At 35.8% G+C, this 25875-nt stretch overlaps 8 protein-coding genes and 1 non-coding gene across 9 annotated transcripts; 4 read left to right on the top strand and 5 right to left on the bottom strand.

The window, feature by feature from the left end:
• Nucleotides 1-1929: 1929 nt before the first annotated feature.
• On the top strand, nucleotides 1930-2011 carry PHYBLDRAFT_t31. The gene has a single exon. It is a non-coding gene; the product is annotated as a tRNA-Ser (tRNA).
• A 1542-nt stretch (nucleotides 2012-3553) lies between these two features.
• Nucleotides 3554-4194, top strand: PHYBLDRAFT_154142 (hypothetical protein; the record flags this gene model as incomplete). The annotated part of the gene is made up of 3 exons (XM_018433301.1): nucleotides 3554-3678; nucleotides 3742-3872; nucleotides 3965-4194. 3 exons carry the CDS (start codon nucleotides 3554-3556, stop codon nucleotides 4192-4194), a joined length of 486 nt encoding a protein of 161 aa, XP_018297520.1.
• A 432-nt stretch (nucleotides 4195-4626) lies between these two features.
• Nucleotides 4627-5142, bottom strand: PHYBLDRAFT_162548 (hypothetical protein; the record flags this gene model as incomplete). Its single annotated transcript, XM_018434648.1, has 1 exon — nucleotides 4627-5142. The coding sequence occupies one exon, from the start codon at nucleotides 5140-5142 to the stop codon at nucleotides 4627-4629; it is 516 nt and encodes a 171-aa protein (XP_018297521.1).
• A 2649-nt stretch (nucleotides 5143-7791) lies between these two features.
• PHYBLDRAFT_139517 (hypothetical protein) lies at nucleotides 7792-8460 on the top strand (the record flags this gene model as incomplete). The annotated part of the gene is made up of 3 exons (XM_018430241.1): nucleotides 7792-8020; nucleotides 8072-8175; nucleotides 8359-8460. 3 exons carry the CDS (start codon nucleotides 7792-7794, stop codon nucleotides 8458-8460), a joined length of 435 nt encoding a protein of 144 aa, XP_018297522.1.
• A 2424-nt stretch (nucleotides 8461-10884) lies between these two features.
• Nucleotides 10885-11170, top strand: PHYBLDRAFT_139519 (hypothetical protein; the record flags this gene model as incomplete). Its single annotated transcript, XM_018430242.1, has 2 exons — nucleotides 10885-10953; nucleotides 11018-11170. The coding sequence occupies 2 exons, from the start codon at nucleotides 10885-10887 to the stop codon at nucleotides 11168-11170; spliced, it is 222 nt and encodes a 73-aa protein (XP_018297523.1).
• Nucleotides 11171-11562: 392 nt separating this feature from the next.
• Nucleotides 11563-14850, bottom strand: PHYBLDRAFT_162550 (hypothetical protein; the record flags this gene model as incomplete). The annotated part of the gene is made up of 10 exons (XM_018434649.1): nucleotides 11563-12343; nucleotides 12500-12675; nucleotides 13407-13487; nucleotides 13595-13652; nucleotides 13696-13753; nucleotides 13938-14028; nucleotides 14094-14320; nucleotides 14412-14585; nucleotides 14645-14713; nucleotides 14778-14850. The coding sequence occupies 10 exons, from the start codon at nucleotides 14848-14850 to the stop codon at nucleotides 11563-11565; spliced, it is 1788 nt and encodes a 595-aa protein (XP_018297524.1).
• Nucleotides 14851-18569: 3719 nt separating this feature from the next.
• On the bottom strand, nucleotides 18570-20168 carry PHYBLDRAFT_179113 (hypothetical protein; the record flags this gene model as incomplete). The annotated part of the gene is made up of 2 exons (XM_018438104.1): nucleotides 18570-18751; nucleotides 18824-20168. Coding segments are annotated over 2 exons (1347 nt in total). The 3' UTR covers nucleotides 18570-18749.
• A 2672-nt stretch (nucleotides 20169-22840) lies between these two features.
• Nucleotides 22841-23810, bottom strand: PHYBLDRAFT_58534 (hypothetical protein; the record flags this gene model as incomplete). Its single annotated transcript, XM_018440342.1, has 4 exons — nucleotides 22841-23131; nucleotides 23288-23361; nucleotides 23419-23558; nucleotides 23611-23810. 4 exons carry the CDS (start codon nucleotides 23808-23810, stop codon nucleotides 22841-22843), a joined length of 705 nt encoding a protein of 234 aa, XP_018297526.1.
• A 113-nt stretch (nucleotides 23811-23923) lies between these two features.
• Nucleotides 23924-25676, bottom strand: PHYBLDRAFT_58535 (hypothetical protein; the record flags this gene model as incomplete). The annotated part of the gene is made up of 3 exons (XM_018440343.1): nucleotides 23924-24034; nucleotides 24200-24424; nucleotides 24957-25676. 3 exons carry the CDS (start codon nucleotides 25674-25676, stop codon nucleotides 23924-23926), a joined length of 1056 nt encoding a protein of 351 aa, XP_018297527.1.
• Nucleotides 25677-25875: the final 199 nt, after the last annotated feature.

Below are 25875 nucleotides of genomic sequence, written 5' to 3' on the forward strand. Positions count from 1 at the left end.
AAGTTTTATTTTTATCTTCTTCAGTCATTATATTATATGTATCCTCAAATTAATATATCACTCACAACATGTAAATATTTAAATACACATCTAACTTCTCTTCTATTATGTTAAATAGTATCTGTGCCAAAGATAACTACTGAATATGAGGGTTTACAAACATTATATATAAAGCACTACTTGATTTGAGTCATATGAAGAATACCAGTGAAGATGGCCCGAGACATATATTATTATTTCAATACTATCAACCTAGAATCATTTTATTTTTTCTAATAAATACAAAAATAAACTATAATTCAAATCAATAATAATTGAATATCAAGTAATTGGGGGAGCAGATAATCTATGACCTCATAATAAAGAGTGTTAATGATTGGCTTATAAGCAATAAAATATCCATGGTTCTAACTATTCACCCAGGGATAGTTCAACAATACACATGCAATGTAGTCCCTGATTATTAACCTTTAACATGAAAACATTGTATTACAGTAAAAAACAAAGTTTGAAATAAAGTTTTCTTGGTACTCTATTATATACAAAGATATAAAATTACTATTGACCCCAACTTCACTAGTGCTATCGAACTTTACACTTGTAGATAGCAGGTCTGTGCACATGTAACCAGATCAGCTTTGGTACCAGTGGAAATAGGCAAAACCCCACTGTAAAATGCAGAATATTCACAATAATATGCATGAATTTCCCCGTGTGTATTTATTGTTATTTTTCCAGTAATAGACAAATATCTTAATAAGAGAAAAAAAAGTATTACGTATAGAAGGAACAGGGAATGGAAACAAGGTTTTTCCTGTGCACAGAAAAATTCTCCTCTTATGACCGAGGGCACAGCACCACATCAACAAACTGTTGACATCAGCCTCTCATAACCAGGACAACACATCATGACAAATCACCTGACAAACCCACCAAGCAGACAGATCTTCTGGTACTGGACACCATGACATGGCCAAAAACCTAAAAGGCTTACAACATACGTGACAATCTGACGTATGTTAAGTTATGGTATGTGGTGCAACTGGTCAGAAATATAATATATATTATATGTATAGTTATATTCTTGTGGTTTTGCTCAAAACAATCCAATAAGAAGGAATTTAAATAATGAATGAGACTTGAAATAGATGGAAACAGATATATGGACAACAGACAGATAGACAAACAGACAAACAGACAGACAGACAGACAGACAAATGGACAATAGACAAGTAGGCAAATGGACAAATGGACAAATGGACAAGCAGACAAACAGACAAATGGTGAGACAGTACTTGTAGATCCTAACAGTGTGCAACTTAGTATTTCCCACAGGACAATAGTTCAAGCTCAGTGACAATATTCAAAAGAAATATAGAGAAAAACTGAATGAATTTTATTGGGATAAAAATGTTTCTTTTATATACTAATTGACATCTGCATCCAAGGTAACAATCTAGATATATCTTATATTAAATGATGATTATTTAGAAAAGTGTACAAGTCTTTGGGCATAATCACAAAAGAAAATAATCAAAAATAATAAAAAAATAAAAATAATCAAACTATTAAAAAATATGAACTCTCGGAAGGTATACTAAAAAAGTAATATCAAGAAGTATAAAAGAACAAGTGCAATGCAAAGGCAAGCAAGCTAAAAAGGAAATAAAAATCAAGGAAAAAATAAAAAAAGAGGAAAAGCATTTAAAGTCCAGCGGGAATTTAAATGTCGATAGCAAGAAAAAAGGAAAAAGAGGGAGAGAGAAAATAAATCCAAGAAATCGGATTTTGTTGTGTCCAGAGATGGAGTCACAACTTTGCATTGTCCATAACTTAATAGTCTGTCCATAAGTTGACGTCACATCAAACAAATATACGTTTTTAGTACATGCTTAAAAATGTTTTAACACTTGTAGTCTGTCAATCTCAGACAACTTGTCCGAGTGGTTAAGGAGTATGACTCGAAATCATATGGGCTTTGCCCGCGCAGGTTCAAATCCTGCAGTTGTCGTTTTTTGTGCTGTCGTACTTTATTTTTGTTGTTCCTGTGTCGTTTTCGATCTGGGTTGTTCTGTTGGACATTATTTTGATGAATCCGTAAAATCTGAAGATAGTTAACCGCAGTACTTCTTTATGCGCAGTAATATCTTCCTGAGCATTAACCACAATATAATGACTATTTCTTTAATTAAATATAAATAATAACTACTGTGAATAATGCGCAGTATTAGTTTAGAAAACTATATAAGACAATTCAATTCATATCAATAAAAAGTATCTTTTATCCTCTCTTTGATTTTACGTATACTCCTTGATCCCCAGTGGGTTTGACCTTTTGACTTTGTTATAGTAAAAGGAAGACCAACCCAGATCAGGAACAACAGTTCTTCCAATACTATAACACAGCCAAAATTGGTCAAACCCACTGGGAATTGTAAATGAAGATAAAAGAATAAAAAGAGGATAGAAAGATAGATAACTTTTATTGAATGAAATAACGTCTTCTTTTATATCTTTTCTAAACCTACCCAGTCATTATAAATGTCTATTTCAGTTTCTATTCTACTTTTGTTAAGCTATGTGCTTTCTAATTCTTGTGTGAGCAAAAGGAAATCACTTCGGTCATTGTTCTTAAAAGAGAATTCTGTGTAATTGTCATCCTGATTGGCTGACAAGAATTTGGGCATGACATCTGATCTAGGCTATCTTCCAATTCACTATAAATGTAGCCAAATTGGTCAAGCTTTAATAACACAGGAGTAAGCAAATAAGAGCATCTCCAGCAGTATCTAAGCCCAAATACTAAATATCCAAATTAGGATTTCCCATACTAGTACAAATAAGGCGATTTAGTATGAAGAATATGAAGGTCACTCCAGCAGTTTGTTAATACAGATTCTAAACAATTATGACTGCTTCGATTTTTACTATATTTTTACTATTTCTTTTAGCTTTTATTCTCATATAATATCTTACAAAAATGAACTTTGAACTACTACTTGCATTGCTGAAGGAAGACGAGCACAATCTCATAGACAATGAATGTGACTTGGAGGAGCTTGCTATTATGACAAAGCATTACTACTTGGACCTGGACTGCAAAGAGAAGGCTCCAAAGAAGGCTTGCACCGTTATTAATTGCAACAGGCAACATGGTCATGTGCAGTTGTGTGAGGATTACTTCAATCTTGAATCAACCTACACTGAAGAACAATTTTGCAGGCAATTCAGAATGAACAAAGCCTTGTTCATGCGTGTTCTAGAGAGTGTAAAAGGGCATGACAGCTACTTTGAGCAGAAGTTGAATGCTGCTCGTGCATCTGGTTTTTTTTCTCTGCAGAAGGTATCTGTAGCAATCCGTATGCTTGCATACAGACTACCAGCCGTTTCCCTTGACAGGTCATTCAGAATGGCAGAGTTGACAGCTTTAGAATGTGTAAAGCGTTTCTGCTCTTCCGTCGTTGCTGTCTTTGGTAATGAGTATCTGAGAGCACCCACCGAAGAGGATATTCAAAGACTTTTGGAGGAAGGGAAATCAAGAAGCTTTCCTGAAATGTTGGGCTCCCTCGACTGTATGCACTGGGAGTGGAAATACTGCCCAACTGCTTGGCATAAGCAGTTTGTTGGAAAGGAGAAGACACTGACAATAGTGCTAGAGGCTGTCGCCTCATACAACTTGTGGATCTGACATGCGTTCTTTGGCTTGCCTGGCTGTCTCAATGACATAAATGTCTTAGACAGATCCCATCTGTTTAGGGACCTCGCAACTGAGAAAACCCCAGTTGTCAATTACTCCATAAATGACAACAAATATAACATGAGGTACTACCTAACAGATGGGATATACCCTACATACGGTGCCTTTGTGAAGGGTCTTAACAATCCTAGGACACCAAAGGAAAAGACATCTTAATATATATCATGATCTTTCAATTCTTTTAACTAATCACTTCTCTTTTTCAAGAAATTTGCGAAGGCACAGGAGGGGTAAGAAAAGATGTTGAGTGCGCTTTTGATGTTGTCCAGGCACATTTTGCCATAGTCTCTGGACCATCCAGAATGTGGGATAGAGACACTCTTCATGATATCATGACAGTGTGTATTATATTGCATAATATGATTGTTGAGAAGAAGAGAAAGAGCATGGAAATTGGTCATGCAGATAATAGTGAAAGGATAGCAGACGAAAGATAGTGTATCAATATTGATCCTGTCTCAACTTTGCCACCTGTGGTTTCTGGTTTTGGAGAGTGCCCATTTCCTTAGGGGAGCTTTGCTAGGTACCTTCAGAGACATATGAAAATCTGAAACTGAGACCAGCACTTCCAATTGAGACAGGATTTGATTGAGAGCTTATGGAAGAGAGAAGGCGACAAGTACTAGCAAATTGAATAAAACAAATATGTATATATATTAGTTGTATCTTTTTTTTATTTATTTGCTGTCAGTGTTATCTTCCATAACCTGCGGCTGTAAGTCCAAGAACTTCTTGCAGGCGGCAGGGTCTGAGATGCTACTGGTATCAAAAGACAAAAACTTTCTTTCGGCAATCAATGTATTTATTTTGATGAACCTTGTGTTGGCTTTATCTATATCCCAACGTGTTTTGGCCAAGGCCAGTTCCTCTTAATTTATCTGTTGGCGGATTTTAGCCAATGCTATCTCTTCTTCTTCCAGAAGACAGTGTCTTTTAAAGGACATCATTTCTTCTTTGTCTAGAAGTTGATGTGCTTTTGCTGCACGTATCTGTTCTTCAGCTTGATCTTCAATGGACTTGAGGATGCAAGCAGACCTTTCCTTGAGCTCCAATGCACTGCTTGCCTTCATTGCATACATCTTCTCTATCATCTCCTTGAATCTTTGTATGCCCAACTCTCTTGCTTTCATCTGCTTTCTCCCAGCAGGCCAAGTGCCAGACATGTCAGAGGTGTCATTATCATCTTGTTGCTGACCCTCTACAGCAACAGACATAGATTTCTTCATGCCACCCTTCCTCTTGTTCTTCTGCTTTTTGAGCGACTTTTCTGCTGTCTCTTGCCACTTGGGATACCAGGACAGATAGCGGTAACAATGGTAGGCAGTGAAGTTCAACTTCATTTCAGCCTTATACATTGACTTAGCCTTGAGCTCCAAATATATCATTTAATTATCATAAAATAAAAATTTCTATAAAAAATAAAGATGTCTTACAAGGAGTTCTTCATTTGCCCCACTCTGGTCTGCTGCTCAAAGCTGAGACATGATTCCAGAAAACTTGTTAACCACTTTGTTGATGTTATACCAACAGTTGGTCAGGGCCCAAGTGTTGCAGTCTTCAACAAGCTCAGAAAGGAAGCCCTTGTAATGGTCAGAGATTTTGGACCAAAAAGTGTCACTCTTTTGTTCATTGCCATAAATAGCATCTGTGAAAGTGAACATATAAGAACTGCAGAGCTGTAAATCCTCCTCCATGACAAAGTTCTTATTGGGATTAAAAGACTCTTTTACGGATGCATTAGTATTACTTATAGCAAGTAGCATATTAATTAAAGCTCAATATTAGTATCAGCTTTGGATACTTGAAAGGTAACACTGCAAAAATCATTGGGAATTATTATAATAATAGGTCTTGATTATTGGGATATTTTGTCACATAAAAATGAATTACTCGTAAATATTAAGGAAATCATAGTTGACAAGTTATTGAATAAAGTGTTAAATATAATTGAATATTATATTATTCCAAAAATAAAAACCGGGAGTTTAGGTATAATGTCTGTGTATCAGCTGTTCCCAGGGATCAATTATATAGACTATTCCAAATGCAGAACAATGTATTATCTACTGCTGATTACACCTGTAATTTGATGTAGGCCTTGTTTTTGTAATAACAGACGTAATAACAGAGCACTTCTTTAATGTTTATTGGCTAAATGAATTGAAGAAAAAATTCTCATAGATGCAAATGCTAAGCACGAGTCTCTCAATTGGATATTGTTTTGTTTTGAAAAATGATTTTTTTATTTGTTTTTATTTTGGATAAAAAAAGCCTTTTTTTCTGGCAATAATAAGGATTCTATATAGTATTACTATTTAATACACTAATCTGTTATATTGTATTTCTTATAAATTTTGTTTCAGAATTTTTTGAATTAATAAACTCGGATAGTGAGTATATATGCTTACTGAAGCTATTTGATTAAAGGGAGTAGAAAGATACTTACATACTGTTAGAATAATTTGTTAATAATGGAATAAAACACAGATTTATATTATCAAAAGCTACAAGCTAATGCGTCATTCAAGTATATATTACAAAGAAAGGAATATAAAACATATACATATGTGGTGATCCAGACACTCGGATGTTGGATGTATCACATATAAGAACATATTCATATTGGGATAGCATAGTAGCTATCATCTTGTCAGTATAAAATATATATAAACAATTAAGTAATCAGCCCAATAATTATCTACAGTTAGTACTGTAGATAATATCTTAAAGATTGTTAAGATAATTATAGTATACTGCCGGATAAACTGTGTCAGATCGATATGGAGCTAATTTAGTAGGAAGTCATAAAGCTCTAGTATAAAAGAGAAAAGAATAGAAGAGCTAAAGAAGTATGATTTATGACTTGATGTCATAATTGTAACACCGACACTAGTTAAGCAGTAAATATACTCTAATAACCAAATATAGTAAAGGAAAAAAGCCTTAAAAAACTAAGACGTAATGACAAGAGCAGATTGTGTTTTCTTATAAAAAGGGACACTTTTTATTTATGAATAAAGGACAACTAATATACAGTCTCAAAGTATTTCTATATGTCTCTATTATCAAATATTTTATTTTTCTTATGTTTCGTACCTGAAATACCACAACATACATATTTACTAAAAGAACATGTCTTATCCTTGAGTACCAGTTATATAAGAATGTGAAGAACTATTTCAACTATAAAAAAAGAGAGTGAGAATGCTGATATAAAAAAACAAAACAAAATAAAAACAACACAATAATAAAATGAATAACACGTACCCTTATATTCTTTAAATGATTTGTTTTTACTGACCATATGTAAAGTAAGGGTGAACTATATTTAAAGTAGATGTTAGATATTGTTTTTAATACTGGAAAGAAGCTGCTGATATAGATATATACATACATGCCACCAATATGTTTTTGTTTTATTTGTCTGCACTGGTTATATCAGAGAAATATATATAATGACTATTTAAAATAATTTATAGTTAGTAAAATAATGATATATTTAATGGTAAAGTACCTCTTGTATAATGAAAGACACCTGCATCATATGTATATATTAAGGGTGCCTAAAGTGAAACATAGTAGTATTAAAAGAGTGTTATTCTTATTAATATTATTAAAAAGTAGAGAAAAACAGAAAAAGATGGGAAAATAAAAAACAGTGTTTGAAAAAGCCATAGACCCTGAAAAAGTTATTAGACTGTTTCTCTTACTTTGAAAAAAAAGTTGTCTACTAATTATAGCTTTATATGTTTTATAAAACAATTGTTACTTGCTATATACCTAAAGAAGTTGTTTTCTAGCTCAACTTTTTTCAAAATATATATTTTGATCTCCTTGATCATTTAAATAAAGATGTATTTACACACTCATATACTTGCTCAACTTGCTCGCTTAATCATTAACATAATTGTTCAATCACTCAATTATTCTAAAATTCTTTACATGTAAACTACTCTCTTAAAAATTTATTAAAATAGAAATATCAAGCAATATATACCAGAAACTTATTATTTTATTATATAAAAATACAGATAATGGGTCCAAGAACTAACATCAACCAGAACGCATGTACCAATGGATCAGCATCTAGGCCATTGATCAACGCAGTCAACACTGACTGTATAGGATTATCTAATCCAATGATTGCTCCTAGACCAGACAATATATCAATTCCAGTGTCAGAGTTTAATGATGTAATCAGTCTTCTCGCTACACTCAATGACAAAATGACAGCTGTTAGTTCCAATGTTAGTGAATTGAAAAGTAATCAAACACAAACTATATTGTTTTCTAATAGACTAATTATTGGAACAGTACAATGCCAGGTAGGTGCTCAATCGACTGACATGCAAGCTGTTCTGGATTCTGATATGAGTTCTCAGGACATCATAAGCAGCTCAAGACACCCAAAGATTTCAGTAAGCTCAAATACTAAAATTGTAAAAAAAAATCTCCCTTTAAATCTAATATCAATATACCTTTAATAGAGTATTATTTGGGGGTGATTAAGAGATATTAATCTCAAAATGAATGATTTGGAGTTGATTAGAGAGAATAATGATAAACCAACTTGGGATGGCAATATTAGTTTGTCTGACAAGTTTAACAAGAATCTGGCAAGTGATTTTATGCTTTACATTCGTTGTCAACCTGTAGCAGCCATGGTACCACCAAAAGGGCTATGTGGTATTTGTTGTAAATGAGTATTGACTACTGCTGTAATTGAGAATAAGTCTGAAGGAAATAATATAAGGCCTCAGCTATTCCAGTCAAAGGTGTCTACCGATTACTTTATTATTTAACACACAGGTTTAGCATGCATGATAGTGATTATATTTCATATGATGATATCACCATAATATGGGATACATCAGTGGATTATTATAAGCATAATTATAACTCATAAACACATTTACTTTCGATGTTAATACTTCATTGGGACTACACACATTTATATAATTAATCATACATTAATTATCCCAAGATCACGTTGCTCTGATTAAGGCTCAGTTAGGATCGATTATCTGACCCCAGTCATATAATTTTCCCAATCCAAAACAATATAAATAGCAGTAGTAGTTCAGTGTAGGAACCGGGTCAAACTTTGATACAAAATCTTTCTCAATAAACAAAACCTACACAAGTTCTCACGAATCTTCGTTCCTAATTTCAAATCTTCAATTCTTCCTCTTAAAAACTTCTTCAACTTCAACCACCACAACAGTATTATTGTAAACAGCTATTACAATCGCTTGACTGCCAGTAAGCTTACTGAAGAAGACATACAGACAAACACTATCTCAAACAGAAGAGGAAATAGAAAGACTGCTATAAGTATTTCTATTTATATAGTAAATTCAAAAACCAGGTCAGCAAATGTAAAATTTGTACTCTGCAACTTATATCTTTTTGAGTTCTTATTCTTTCGCAATAGTTTTAATACACTCTAGAACATCTGTTAAAGAGCTACAACATACTATGCTAGTATAGATATATATATAGTATTAATAAAAGGTTATATGAAAAAAGTGAAAATTTTCAGTGGCCTGGTTTTTTAGGTAAAGGTATCTTTTTTTATTTTTCATTAATAAGATACCCTTTCTTCAAAATGCATTTATGCATTCTGCTTTGCATGGATTCAATTAGATTCTTGCACATCTCCTCTGAGATACTATCTCACTCATTCTGGAAACGGGACCACAATTCCCTCATTGAGCTAGCTGGCTCTTCATATTGGTAGAGTTTGCCCTTTGTGTATGCCCAAAGGTTTTCGATGGGATTAAGGTCAGGCAAAAATGGTGGGAAATCAATGACCTCAATCCCCTCTGCCTTCAACCACTTTCTGATATTGGCTGCAGTGTGTGACCTGGCGTTATCATGCAAAAACATGATATTGGACTTGATGAGATTCTGCTTCTACAAGGTCTTCAGTAAGCCCTGCTCCAAAACTGTTACGTATTTTGAGCTTGTCATAGTTTTATTGATCTTGAGAAGCTCTCCGTGACATCTGGACAAAAAGCATCCCCAAATCATAACATGTCCTCCAGCACAAACAGGGGAAGTCTTACCCTTATACTTTTTAATTGCCAACTTCTTCAACTTCCACCTCCATCTCTTTTCATCTGAGCCAAAGCAATTCACCTTACATTCGTCTGAGAAGACAACACACTTCCAGTCCTCCATGGTGAAGTTGATATAGTTCCTTGCGAACTCTATATGCTGCTTGCGGATAGCAGGGTTTGTTTTTACCTTCAGAGGTGGTTCCAAGATACAGATGAACCCAGATGCTTTTAGCAAGGTGCGGATTGCTGGAGCCTTGACAGCAAAACCTTCACCACATAGCCGTCTCTCTGCCTCTGTTGTTGTCATAAATTTCTCATTTAGGAATGCATAGATGATACGGTGGGTGAGCCTTTCATCAATTTAGGCAGATCTACCCCCAGAAACTGAGATAGAGATGTTCAACTTTCTTCGATATCTCTTGACAGAAGTCTGCAAAACACTAACAATCTTTGCTACCTTGGCTGTAGACTTTCCATGTCTAAGTTCAACTTCAATTGAAAGTATTTTGTCGCATGAGATGGGAGACATTTTTGTTTTAAAGTTGAGCAAAGGAACAAGGAAAACTCTGAAAAATTCAATATAATATATCTATTTTGTTTGCATGATTGTGATGTAATGACAAGACACACTCCTTATAAAAATTATCATAAAGCAGTTCTGCATTGAAAGTAAAGAAATAATGCTTTACTCTATTTTTTGGCCTATACCTAAAAAACCAGGTCACTGAAAATTTCTACTTTTTTTCATATAACCTTTTATTAATACTATATATATATCTATACTAGCATAGTATGTTGTAGCTCTTTAACAGATGTTGTAGAGTGTATTAAAACTATCACGAAAGAATAAGAACTCAAGAAGATATAAGTTGTGGAGTACAAATTTTACATTTGCTGGCCTGGTTTTTGAATTTACTATAATAATTCCATTTTGACAAGTACACTTAAAATATTATATATATATCGTAGCTTAATAAAAGGAGAAAAAAAATGTATACAAAACATAAGGATGCAGTTACTGAAAAGTTTAATCAGAATTACAATGACGTTTTTTATAGAGACGCAATGTCTGGTGATGATACAAAAACTGACACTTCTGTTGTTGCATCTCGTCCTGATTGGCGTAGTGATGAGGTAATGTTTTATATAAAATGATTTTTTCTGTTATTTGATTTCTGATATATATATACATTTATAGTTGAATGCCATGTTTGACTTTCTTGACAATCTTGCCAGAGATGACTTGGGAAAAAGAGCAACGCAGTTGAAGTTGCGGAGTCATGTGTTGATACACAAGACAATTCCTTGTGGCTTGGTTACAAAAATGCCTGCGTGGTCAAAACGCGTATAATAAAATTTCTGTCTTTTTAGTTACACTCTTTATCACATCTCTTTTTATGTCTTTGAACTATGTTTTATATTATTATTATTATTTTAAAAAAAAGATAAAGTATTTTATTAAGTGTACAGCTTTCTTGGCAGAGAAATAACAATGACTTTTGCCGCACCACTACCAGACACATGACTTCCAATTGCAATTGGTGACAAGATGCGGTGGGCAGGCAGAATGTTGTCATAGTCGTATTTTAAAAACGTTGCGTCATACAACTTGATACCCTGATTAATTCTTGGCTGATGGCAAGGGATTTGGTACCATTCAACAAAAGCAAATACATGTTCAGGATTGTGGCAAGCATGGAGGTTGGTGTAGATAGAATTGGGTATAAAATTGTGTGTAAAAAGTTACTTGATATAACCAGCGTATATCCCTTTACTATTATTGTTGGTCCCCATATACTTGGCCTGTATATAGGACCCTCTCATGATCAAGCCTTCGCCACCTTTATAGACTTGTCTAAGAAGATTGATAGATGCAATCTTTTGAATTCTGTCATTGACAAATATTCTGTGCCTTAGCATAGTTTTTGCACTACACAGAGTGTCATCATCATACTCAATCTTGTACAACTTTAAAAGACAGCCGTATTCTGCTTTTCTCATTGTTGTTGCTTCTTTTAAAGCCAGTGGCAAGGCGGAAGGTGGAAGAGGCTCGTTACCAAACGTTTGTTGTTCTGGATTGGTGGTGGATTCCAGGAATGATGAAAGATGAAAGAATGATAACAAGTTTTGATGATTGCCAGATGGAATTGTGCCAGTTATACTGTCGGTAAGTTTGTTGAAAACAGAAATGTAAGAGGGGTTATTAATAGTGCTGAGATGTGTGTGATAGAAATCACCCTTGGAAGAGTCCTCAACAAACTTCTTCATATACGTTTTCTTGAAGCCGCTCTTTTGATTTGTCTGAAATCCTTTCAAGACACCATTGAAACACTCAAAACTAAACAACCAAAAACTGCAGATTGGTCCAAAATCCTGAATAGATTCTTTCAAATGAAGATGAAGATGCATGTTTGGCAACAGTAAGTCAAGCTTATACATTGTTTCACAACTACAGCAGAATTTTTCTAAACTGACATGAGCTTTATCAATCTCTTCTTCAGTAATGGCTGGCTTTGTGAGTGCTCTACATGCATCAACAAAATGAATCCAGTTTACAAGAAGATTACTTGGCAGGCACGTCTTCAGCAGAACAGAAGAGTATATCAGGCACCAGGATTTCTATTCATCCGCCTTCATAAATGGAAATCCTTTTCCTATCTTTGTTCAGAGAATTGTATACCCCATTGGGAGTGTCATTGAATCAGCTTCCTTCTGCATCTCTGCAAAGTCATTACTGTCAAGCAAGTCACATGCGATCCAATTGTCCATCATGCACTTTGCCATCCCAAGGAAAAGATTGTGCATGGGATCGATTACTGTTGCATGCACTGGTTCAAAATACATGAGTTGGTGGAGCTTGGACCAATGAATGCCATTCTCAACCTCCAGTTGCTTTCTTTCTGCTAGTGTTCTGGCATTTTTCCACATTATGGCATGCTCAATATTCTCTTTCTTGGTTCTGCTTACCCAGTCAGAAAACTTAAACCCAGAGTAGTTAACAATAGTGGATTCATCAATGCATTTGAAATGGCAGTTGCATTTATTACACGCACATGTACTATTGTGGGAGGTGAACTCACACGTTTTTCTTGCAGCTGATATATTGCAAGCAACCATCAGCAAAGCAGCACAAATAAGAGTATCAGGGCAGTCATAGATATTTACTGTTATACCCTTGTAGAGAACTATGAGCTCGTCAACAAGAGGACGCAAATAGTTATTGATCTTGTCAGTATTTGCTTCTTTGGGTCCAGGCATTAACCCCACAAGGATAACATTTTCGACCTTGTTGCACTCTTCTCTTGACAGATTGTTTACTGTGAGATATATGGCACCACAAAAATATGTCACCCCATCAAAGGGCTGGAACCAATCGATATTTAATGTCAAGAGCGATGAACGTTCCTTTGCAACAAACTGGGCACCTTCATCATCAACAAACTCTTTCCACATTTTCCCATCGTAAACATCAAATAAAGTACCATCAACCTTTGGCTCATGGTTCCACTGATTAATATTCTTTTTGAAAGAAGGACGCATGAACAATTTCTTCAAGGAAGCTGTCAATGAGTTGTAGATGAACGTACGTGTGGTGATCCAGACACTCGGATGTTGGATTTATCACATATAAGAACATATTCATATTGGGATAGCGTAGTAGCTATCATCTTGTCAGTATAAAATATATATAAACGATTAAGTAATCAGCCCAATAATTATTACAGTTAGTACTGTAGATAATATCTTAAAGATTGTTAAGATAATTATATCATACTGCCGGGTAAACTGTGTCAGATCGATATGGAGCTAATTTAGTAGGAAGTCCTAAAGCTCTAGTATAAAAGAGAAAATAATAGCTAAGAGCTAAAGAAGTACGATTTATGATTTGATGTCATAATTGTAACACCGACACTAGTTAAGCAGTAAATACACTCTAATAACCAAATATAGTAAAGGAAGAAAGCCTTAAGAAACTAAGACGTAATGACAAGAGCAGATTGTGTTTTCTTATAAAAAGGGACACTTTTTATTTATGAATAAAGAGAACTTATATACAGTCTCAAAGTATTTCTATACGTCTCTATTATCAAATATTTTATTTTTCTATTGTTTCGTACCTGAAATACCACAGTACGTTTGGGAATCATTGCATTTCTTATACTGTGTTTGTAAAGCTTGTTTCCACAAAAGGTCTTGCTGCCGACTCTTCTAAAATTGCAACATGTTTGTGTGATGTTTCTGTAGTCATACAAGGTGTGGCAATCACTGCATACTACGTAATTAGACACCCTATTCATTAAGTCATTGTACCCTGTCATTTTCTTCAGACCAAGAATACTTATAGGAAGTCTGAAATCCTCTCCATAATGTTCAAGTATTGTATTGATGAATGTGATCAAGATTACAGCACTGTCATCCATAATGAAAGTCGAAATAAACATCACAGTGAAAATAGCAATTACTTCATGCCAAGGATTTTCTGGGAGGTTTGCTGTAGACTCTATAGATTATCATGATATAGTATTAATTTTTGTTTTCTTGGTTTGACCCAGGTCAATTCATTTCAATTATCATTTATTTTTAATACTTACCCTGTTCTTCCTCTCTGTCTTGCTCTTCTGGCTCAATTTCATCTGACGATTCATATTCAGACTCATACTCTGAAGTATACTCCTCTGTTCCAAAAAGAGATTCTTCCACCAAAAGAGGTAAGTAGATATGGACATACTGCTCTGGTGAGGGTGCACCAACAGAGTGATTGTCATCTATTAGTACCGAGTTTAAATAGAGTGCACATTGGGTATAAAAAATAAAATACTATTACCTTCAACATATTCTTCAATTTGATCTACGTCCATATCAGTTTCACTAGTGTTTACTTTGGCTGTCAAAACTATTTGTTTCAATTAATTAGAATACATCATATAAATAAATAAAAAAATGATAACTTTAGTTACCATTAATGATTTTATCTATTTTTCTGTCATTGTCATTCTGGGCATGACGCTTGGCAGTTCTTTTATCTGTCATGGTGTATCCGAGAGAATTGCGATTGCATCTTGTGTATTTGCAACGAACTTCATTGGGATTGGCAATGGCAAATATTTTTTACTTAATTTTTTTAATAATACAAGAAGTGTGTAACAGCCGTTGCTTATTATAATTGTCTTTATTATTTTAAAAAAAAATTCTCTCAGGGACTCTGATATATATTAGGCCAATGATATGTCTTTAAATATATTCTCGCTGTTATATTTTTAGAAAAGAAAGAAAAACAAAGTGCAGACGAGAAGTACGGTGAGACTTTGTTTATTGATGAAAAGAGAGATGATCTTCTATTGCTATTTGCTATGTGAGTTTATATAGACATTGCGTGTGTATTTAGGATAATAATATGAGTATATCATGTGATGTCTGTTTTCTTATATCATAGATAATATATTGTTAAGTTATTACCCACGCTCTTGTTTGAGTGATTAGTGATGTTGACTAAGGTGTGTGACCTTGTTATTGGTATATTCTTTATTTAATGATAGTGTGAGAAATAATGTATAATTGATACTGGTCGCTTATTCAATATGTCTTTGTCTTATTGTCTGTGCGCTCTATTTGAATCTACGATTATGTTGGATACAACATTACCCCCCTCCAGGTTGGAACAACCGTTTGAATTGCTTAGGGGAGTATCTGTACATGTATGAGAGCAAATGTCTTTATTTGCGTATGCGTTTGCTAAAGCGTGTAGGTTCTTGTGTTGGGTGTGTATGCTTGTTATGTATAATTGTAGATTTATTGGTGGGTTTTTCTGGACCTCGTCTTTGCCAATATTTGTCAATTATGCTCAGATCGTTGAAATTGCTTGTGGGCTCCCAAGTGTCTTGATCTGGTGCATAGTTTTTCCAGCGCACTCTGTAAAGATAGTCGCCTTTTTCTTGACGATGATCAATGATGGCCTGTATCTCGTAAAAGCTATCTGGAGATATAACAGTATCTTGTGAGATCAGCTTTATCTGCGAAGGTGGGATGTTTCGTGATAGAAGTGCTCCCGTTTCGTCTTGCAAAATGTAGCTGCCTCCCTTTGTTCTGCCCTTGACTGTGAATGGTCCTTCATATCTTGGGTCCGTCTTAGACTTTCTTAATATGTTCTTTATCATCACGTTGCTGTTGTTCGGGAACTCCATTATTATTTTATGGTCTTTGTCGTGTTTTCCTTTATCAGCAGCTTGTGTAGCTTTGATGCGTTCGCAGATTGCTGGGAATACGACAGTCTCCATTTGTTCAATTCTTTTTTTCATATCTGGTAGACTGTTAGGAGCGTTGTGTGTGCTCTCTGTTTTTCTGTAATCAGCAAAATCGTTTGGTTGTCTTGCAAACATTAGAGTGAATGGGCGTGTGCCATGTAGCTTAGCATGTTTGCTATTTATGGCTAGCTGTGTGCTTGGGATGTATATGTCCCAGTCTCGCTTTGCTTCCTGTGTTCTCTTGTTGATGACTTCCTTGGCTGTGTGTACCCATTTTTCAGCAACTCCATTTGCTCGCGGATGATAGGGTGTTACAAGCTGATGATCAATTCCTGCTGTATTTGTGAAAGTCTTGACGAGTTCGTTGACAAACTCGGTACCATTATCTGACTGTAAAACCTTGGGTAGGCCGAAGTCGCAAAAGATTTGAATGAGTTGTTTTGCAATTGTTAAAGATGTCTTATCTGGAATTGCGCGGAGTATGCAGAATCGGGAAAAGATGTCAACCATTACTAGCATGTAATAATTGCCGTTGTGCGAGGTGGTGTATGGGCCAGCTAAGTCTATGGCCCAGTGTTCACCTGGTTGACTGGCTGTAATAGGCTTCAGCGGATGATAGCCGTGTTTTGAGACATTGAACTGTTGGCAATTCAAGCAGCGCTTTACTGTTTCTGTTGCCTCTTGCTTGAGATTAGTCCAGTGTAGTCCATCACTATGTATAGCGTTGACAATAGCATCTGTACCAAAGTGGCCGAGTAGATGTGCTTGGTTGAGTAGATGCTGTCTGTCTTTGATAGGTGGTGTTATCATATCCCCTGTGTTGTGCATGCGTTGGATAGCATGTGTATTTTGTGTGTTCTTTATTCAATGATTCGTAGAGATTTCTACGGTTTTACCCTCCCCCAGCGGTTTTTCCAAGGTGAAAAGGCGCGATAAAACATCTGGCAATATATTGTCAATGCCAGGGCGGTGGACTATGTCATAAGTATAGTCGCAGAGTACATCAAGCCAGTTTATCATCATAGGGTTGGCAATTTCTTGCGTGTGAAGGTACGTGAGAGCCTTGTGATCCATGTACAACGTGAACTTGTTACCCCACAAGAACTTATGGAATTTAGTCAAAGCATAAACGATGCCCAAAAGTTCACGTTTGGTGACAGGATAGTTGCGTTCAGATTTGGAAAGTGACCGTGCCATAAAACCAATGTAGCGATATTGGTTGTCTATGATCTGATAGAGCACGGCGCCAATACCTGTGTTGGAGGCGTCTGTGGCAACCAGAAATGGTTGGGTTGTGTCAGGGTGGCTTAGGACTGGTGCGTGTGTAAGTGCAATTTTGAGCTTGGAAAAAGCTTGCGTTTGTTCTTCTGTCCATAACCCGTGTAGTGAGTCAGCATTGCGTAGTTTGTCCAGAGGAGAAGACAGTTGCGACAAGTTGGGAATGTGCTCACGAAAATAGTTGACGAGACCCATGAAGCATTGAATGTCTTTGCCGGACTTGGGTTGTGGCCACATAGTAGCATTGTGAACCTTGTGAGCATCAAGATCAATACCTCTAGTGCTTACAGTGAAACCCAGTAACGGTACAGAAGTTTATGCAAAGTGACATTTCTGCAGATTGAGAATGAGATTGACATCCGTGAGCTTTTGAATAGCTGTTTGGACATGTCTAACATGGTCAGACATGTTAGTGGAAAAAACTACAATATCATCAACAAATGCAGTAACATATAGAGTATCGTGATAAATCAAATTGACTACTCACTGAAACTTGGACGATAATGGCTTAAGACCAAAGGGACATCCTCAAAACATATATTGATTGCCATCAAATGTGAATGTAGTCTTGTGTCTATCGTCTTCATGAATCTTGAATCGATGAAAGGCGCTCTTGAGATCTAGCATAGTGAATATTGTTGCACCTCGTAGCCTGTGAAAGAGTTCAGAGATGAGTGGCAAAGGGAATCTGTCGTCAGGTAGCAGAGTGTTAATGGCTCTGGGATCTAAGCAAGGACGCTTGCCTGTGGGATTACCAAACTCATCTTTTTTAGAAGCAAATGTAAGTGGGCTGTTCCACTTAGTATTGATGGGTGCCCTTTGTATAGTGCCATCAGTAAGCCATTGGTTTATGTGTTTGGCCATCAGTGGAACAAGTTGTAAAGCAATAGGATATTGTTGTCTATAGACTACTTGACCTGGGGGCGTTGGTAGTCGTACAATAGATTCCTTAACTGTACAAAATGAAGTGATGGGTATGGCTTCATTGGCTTTAATAAAGGGTAGTAGAGCCTTCATGAATTGAGAATGTTCAGTGGGTGTACCCGCTGGTGAATTATTGGGCTTTTCTATTTCAGCTATGGGTGTAGGGGTCTGAGGTGTATTAGAACCGTACCAACTCTCTGCTAGTCCCAGTAAATGAATACCAAGGCTTGGCATTAAATCTGTACCAATACTAACATCTATATTCTCAGCGAGATCCAAAACTTCAAAAGAATGTGTAATGTGTTTGTTGTTATAAAAAACTTTTATTGGTTTTGTTACTCCTAGTCTATGAGCTATAGCGTTACTAGTGGCCAACACGATTTTCCCTTTGCGAGGAATTATTGACCACCCAAACTTGCTACAGAGCTTGGTGTTGACAGAGCTGATGGTGGCCCCGGTGTCTACCAGTGCCCATAGTTTTTCCTCTTCTAAAGAAATAGGAATGAGATAGGAGTGAGTAGACCATTTACTGAGATCTACGTGAGTGCCCGTGTACTTACATGGGGAGCACTGTTCAAAGTCCATGTGCATGGACTGATCATCCTCAGATGTGCTGACATCTGAGGGAGAACTGTCGTCAGAGACAGTGTGGGCAGAACGGACAGCGAAGTGGGGAGCAGAGCCGCTGGAAGAGCCAGACGCAGAACTGGAAGAGCTGGAGGAACCAGTGACGGAAGAACAGCGATGTTTGTGGGACCAAACTTCACCACACCAACGGCAAGGAGCAGAACCAACGTACTTGTTGATGTAGGGGGCTTTTTCAACCCGATTGCCCCCTTTTGCTGCCAGTGCGTTCTTGAGGATGCGGCAGTCTTCGGAGTCATGGCTGCCCTTGCCATGGAGCGAGCACCTCTTGCTGGAAGAGCGCTCATGGCTCTGTGTGGCTTCACGGGGAGAACCAGGGGAGCGGGCAGAAGAGGTGGCAGCAGACATGCGGGTCGTCTGTTCTGGGCTGAGATGGTGGCCTTTGGGCACAGGGTCGTTATGCAAGCTCATCAGAAAGACCTTGCTATAGATGGACCGGGCCAGGGAAGCAGCCTTGTCAATGGTGTCCCGTTTTTCCCTGGGCATGTTGACTTGTAGCAAGGAGACTTGTCTTGCCAGCTCGGGCAGAAGTGTGGCAGTGTATGCAATGGCTGCCTGCATGTTGTCTGCCACGTCAGCTTCCCGACGAACCCTTTGGTAACGGTCCGTGTAGTTGCTGACGGTTTCTGTAGGGCTCATTCTCATGAGCATCAGCTCATGTGTGAGCTGTACTTGACGCTCAAGATCGTTGATTCCATATACCTTGATAAAGGCGTCACGGACAAAGGACCAGGGAAGCTCGGGGGAACTACGAAGGTAGTTGTCATACCAGGAACGCTGTTCTCTTGACAGAACAATGGGGAGTAGACGGTGCCAGTCCACATTAAGGTCCAGACTGTATGAGTGGAGCACATCCTCGAATTTGTCCAGACACTCTTCAATGGACGAGTAGACCTTCTGGGTGTTGTCCCACTCGTTTCCTTGCCACTGAAGAACTGGTAGCTCGCGAGGTACAACACGGGACTGGGGAGCAACTTGCTCAGCGCGGGCAGGACCAGAACGAAGCAAATGGGTATGTGCTGACATGAGGATAGCCAGATCGCCTTCTGTGGCTGCAATTGTCAGCCTTATTTGATTCTTGGTGTCCTCAGGCTGGTTTTGTTCGATGGCATCGGCTAGGGCGATGGAAGCAGCAGCCAGGAGATCCCTAAGTCTGGTAATAGCCAACATGGACTTGTTGGCCTGTTCATTGCTTGCGATTTCACTTGTGTTGAGGCTGCCCTGAACACTGGGGGCGGGAGACTGGTTTTCGGAAGACATGTTTTGATTGTGATAAGAGTTCACCGTAAAAAAATGTTATATTTTTAGAAAAGAAAGAAAAACAAAGTGCAGACGAGAAGTACGGTGAGACTTTGTTTATTGATGAAAAGAGAGATGATCTTCTATTGCTATTTGCTATGTGAGTTTATATAGACATTGCGTGTGTATTTAGGATAATAATATGAGTATATCATGTGATGTCTGTTTTCTTATATCATAGATAATATATTGTTAAGTTATTACCCACGCTCTTGTTTGAGTGATTAGTGATGTTGACTAAGGTGTGTGACCTTGTTATTGGTATATTCTTTATTTAATGATAGTGTGAGAAATAATGTATAATTGATACTGGTCGCTTATTCAATATGTCTTTGTCTTATTGTCTGTGCGCTCTATTTGAATCTACAATTATGTTGGATACAACACTCGCTGCTAAACACAGGAAATGTCCTGGGCTGTAATTTTTTTACTACTATTATTGATAATTCTAGGTAAGTAGAATTCAATTATTTTAAAATGTTTTTGTAGTGTAAGCATCTCAATTTCAACAGAATTGCCATCTTGGTAGGCATTAATGTTGGAGATGTTATTGGACATTGCTAATTATCATTGTAATGAAGTGAAAGAAAATTCAAAGTCTTGCTCTAAAAAAGGAAACTGACGAAACTGACGGAATCTAAACAAAATTTGAGAAAATCTATAAAAGTTTAGATTTTGATTCAAAACGTTTAGATCTAAATTCCAGATTTAGGTATTTAGATTTTTGTTTAGAAATTGCTGAAGACGTTTTTTGAAAAATCTAAACATCAGTTTCCTAATTTGAATATTTAGTATTTGGGTTTAGATACTGCTGGAGATGCTCTAAGAGAGAGAATAAAAAGATGATTTTTATTATTTTGATTTGAGTTATCTTATATACTTTTTGAAATGAGTATTCATCTTTGACTACACTCAAGTAGTGTCTAGTAATATTACAAATTATTATAAACTGATTACAAATTTCTAAAATTACAAACTAATGAATAATCATTCTAATTCCTACTTCTTTTGTAGTAACAAGTCACTAGAATTTGTATTACAAAAATTAAGCATGACAAAAGAAGCAGGAATTAGAATGATTATTCATCAGTTTGTAATTTTAGAAATTTGTAATCAGTTTATAATAATTTGTAATATTACTAGACACTACTTGAGTGTAGTCTGTTGTGAATGAGTATTGATTACTGCTGAATCTGAGAGTAAGGTTGAAGGATAAAATAATATTCTCAGCTATTCCAGTCAAACGGATCTCCCTTTATAATATTATCTAATACACAGATCATCATATACATAATTGATTATTTATTATTATCACCATGACGTGAGATATACAAATACATATACATTATATATATGGCATCATTATATTTCATCTACATATTTCTTTTATTATACAAATACTTAATTGAGAGATTACAACTACAACTATTTAATATTATGAAACATTACCCGAGTATCTGGGTCAGAATACTAAAATATTACCAATAGCATAAATGCTCTTCTTTACCAAAACTCTTGGACTGATCTGACTGGAGAAGTATCATATCAATTGGTCTTTCCGGATCTTTCCAGAAGAACAATACTCCTGGAAGATGACTCATCGTGATAAAGATCACTTAAGCACACACTGAATTACAAATTAGAAAAACATATAAATATCAGTAGATAGTTTCGTGTAGAAAGAGAATCGAATTTTATCATTCTTTACTTTTCTTTTGAAATAAACAACCTACATAAGTTCTCACAAATTCTTTCGTCTATATTATATTTTGCTTTATTTTCTCCCCACAACATAGTCAAAGATAAATACTCATTTCAAAAAGTATATAAGATAACCCAAATCAAAATAATAAAAATCATCTTTTTATCCTCTCTCTTATTTGCTTACTTCTGTGTTATTAAAGCCTGACCAATTTGGCTACGTTTACAGTAAATTGAAAAATAGTTTAGATCAAGAAGAATAGTTGACATTGGTAACCAAAATCAGAAGTTACAAGTAACCAGTAATGGTTGACTTTTTAGGATAAAAGATCTTGACTTTGCCAATTGGTCTTTTGTTTACGTTTTATATGTTAGAGATGAGAAATATACTTGTAGAAATATTACTGAATAACCACCATCTAAAACATATTATCATTGCTATTCTTTTAGCCAGAAAACAACAATTGTTTTGTATAAATAGTCAAAAATTAGAGATTTTAATGAGACAATAAGAGAAATTTAGACACTGAGTTATAGTGTGTTTGAGGATAAACATTGAAGTTTTTGAAATTATTTCAATTTCCTCTTGACAAAACTCCAACAACGAATTGGTTTAAAGTCCGCATGTGATATTAAAAAAATTGTATTTGGTATATAAGGGTTAATGCTTAGTAGATCAGACAAGTAAAGTTAATATATATATATTTTAAAAAAAAGTAAAAAAAGTAAAAAATGAAATACAAATTATAGTAAAGAAAAAAAGTACAAATACAAATATTACAAAAGAGAGTAAGAGTCTATTCCTTTCCTTCATCACAGCGATAAGAAGTATATTTTTTTGAGGTAAAGTTCTTGACAACATCATGGGCTTCTTTCACATTCATGTCTTGGCTGTATGCCTCAATGTAGCGCCACAAGTGGCTGTAGTATCTTTAGATGTTTTGAAGCTTTCCAGCATAATCAAGGAAAGAATGGATATTTTTATCCAGGGACTTATATCTATAATCACACTGAAGCCGAGCTTCACGTTTGGCAGTGCCCCAGTATCTCTCGATCCAATTGCATTCGCAATAGAACTTAGGGTATAACTCGAATATGTGGCCAGATACTTTGACAGCCTCATGAAGTGCAGTTTTCTGTGACATAAAATCTGGCTGAGAAGCCAGAAAATGATGTGCACAGCACTTGCTATCTTCAGAAGCGTCTTTTTTATAGTCCAATCTCTATTTCTTGATAGGATTGTATATGTCCTTCTCCAACCACATACCATGCTCCTCTAGAATTGTATGGATACCCTTCACGTATTTTACCTTCTTTGTTACCTACTGCCCGCTCTTCTTTGTGAACCACTAGTCCTTCTTTTAGTACATCAACTGTACTTGTTTTTCACCATCCTGGACAAAAGTAGTATCCCTCAGTGTACAAAGATCATCTTTTTCAACCTCTTTGTCACCTAAGATTATTTTGTTTGCTATTAAAGCATTTTGACTATACACCTTGTGTTTTGTACTTTGATTGAATACAAAGACAGCCTTACATCCAGGGTGAATTACTTTGAATAGAGGAATTGGGTTACTCTCCAATTGCTTCAACATATGAGCACTAGTCCAGTACCCATCTCTATTGGCTTCAGGATGAAATACCTCCCAACTAGACTATGCACCATTAGACATTGTACTATGACATACACATTTGAATTCACTAATCATGTGATATGTCCAGATCCTTCTTTCGAATTGGATTTTCAGCTTCCACTAGCCACATAGCTTCTTTTCCATTATTTGAATAGAAAGTTGACTTATCATAGGTGACAAGGACATGTTCTACTTCATCAGTTGATAGCTGTAGCATAATTACTTCGTTGTTCTCACCAAAGCTCGCCATCTTTGTCTTATACCCCATTATTTGATTTGCCTATTTCTTTGGTATTCAATAACATTGGCTCTCTTGTGATCATCATAATAAATATCTTAAGAATTTTTTCTGAAGATATATCCCCAGTTGTGAAGATATTTTCAAACTGTACTCATCGAGACACTTCCTGGAATTCCAAGTTTTTTTGGTATAATGATCTCATCAATATGTTTCTTAACCAGAATAGTACTGCAACTTTCTGGCTTCTGTTGCTGAATTCATTTGCAAATAAATGCCTTAAAGTCCTCGTCAGAAAACAAAGAGAAACAAATAGCATGTTTTCCTTGCTGGTGTGATGCAATTGATCAGAAATCAATATATTCTTTTACATATTTTCTTATCATTGCTGATCAATAACTATTGGTATGTAACCATACTTCCATAGCTGCTTTCTCGGATGCTTCCAGTGTCTTACTTCCTAAGAGTCTATGTCTTAAGTAACTTTTGACAGATTTGAGTTTGCAAAGCTCATAATGGTCTACTGGCAGAGATGAACTACTTATACAAATAAATAGAGCAATTTCTTCTTTTATCTCATTAAAGGCAAGCTTGAGAAGAGAAATTGTATTTGCAGATATTTTTCTAGAAGTAACTTCGACTGACTCTAATTATTTATTGACAGACTCTTTTCGACTTAAAATTGTAAAGCCCTTTTCTGCTACACTATGGGAAAAATGGGGCGTTTTTCATAATTGTGACTTCATTTTTAGCCTATAATAATTAAAAAATCACCAAAAAAATCAAAATGAAACTAAAAATTCTCTTTTTTTTAAAATAGCTGACAGAAAGTAAATTGGCTATCTAAAATTAAATCTCAGAAGAGACAAACATTCATTTTGATTATAGATTTTACATTTTTAGCAAGTGTAGTTTGCAATTGATAGTTATTAAAAGTCAGAAGTAAAAAGAGAAGAAAATATCTAAAATTTTTGCAGAGGACAAAATATATTAAAACAATTTGAAATAATATGCGAAAGTTAAGACAATTTGAAAAAAAATATATTACAAAAAAAACACAAATTATATGTCTCTGTATTGATCAAGGTTTATTTTTTGCCCACGGTTTAGCTCCAGCCAGACAATATATTTTATTGTTGTTGTTGTTGTTGTGCTGCTTGTTGCATCTGAAACTACCAGACCAACCAACTCCTTGACATCTACCAGATGGACTACCTTTGGCTTCATTTGTCCATTTTTTGCCACCAGCATACCATTGTATTCTTCAACAGAATAAACCTGCACTAAGACAAGTGGCCATCTTTTTCCAGAATTCTCATGCTTAAAAAAGAGAACAACCTTACTAAAAAAATCTTTTATGATAGGAGTATACCTCCAACATACATTATAAAACAAGTCAATCTGGACCTGTAGACAAATATGATGGGCCTCTCTTAACGGGGTTTGGGTGAATGAAGAGTCAATCACACAGCCATTAACAAAAGCCTTGCAGCTTGTTGTCATGACTGGTTCAATTGTGCTACATTCAACCCTCTTCGATTTGTAGAAAGCTTGAATCAGAATCAGAAGGCAAGAGATGCCTTCGAAACTTTCATCAATCAATCTACGACTCAAAGGCCCCCAGAACTCAATGTCTGATTTGGCACCAACATACTCGCCCTTCTCCATCACTGGCCAACCAGCAGACATATCATTGTACTCCAACACAATAGCTCTATTGGCGTCTTCACCAGAATCTTTCAGATCTATATGGTGTGTCCAAGTTAAATGAACCATAATGTTGCCAGCATTAACACCAATGGCAGAGTTACTCTTTATTGAACGAGAGTACTCACCAATAGCACACTCTAGTGATCTGGCACTATATGCTCTTGGGGAACCATATGAGTCTACCATTTCTGGGTAGTGCTGCAGCAAGTGCTGGTTAATTGTAGACACTGGCAACTCAACCAAATCTTTCACATAGAGATTTTCAAGGTATGTGTTCCATGAAACAAGTTTTCTAAGAGAAAAAATAGAATAAGTCTCAGAGAAAGATAAACATTGACTAGCATTAACAATATCTTTTTAAAGAGGTGTGCTTCTCTGCTGATAA

The sequence above is a fragment of the Phycomyces blakesleeanus genome (genome assembly GCF_001638985.1).
Source record: "Phycomyces blakesleeanus NRRL 1555(-) unplaced genomic scaffold PHYBLscaffold_2, whole genome shotgun sequence".
NCBI classification, from domain to species: Eukaryota; Fungi; Mucoromycota; class Mucoromycetes; order Mucorales; family Phycomycetaceae; genus Phycomyces; species Phycomyces blakesleeanus.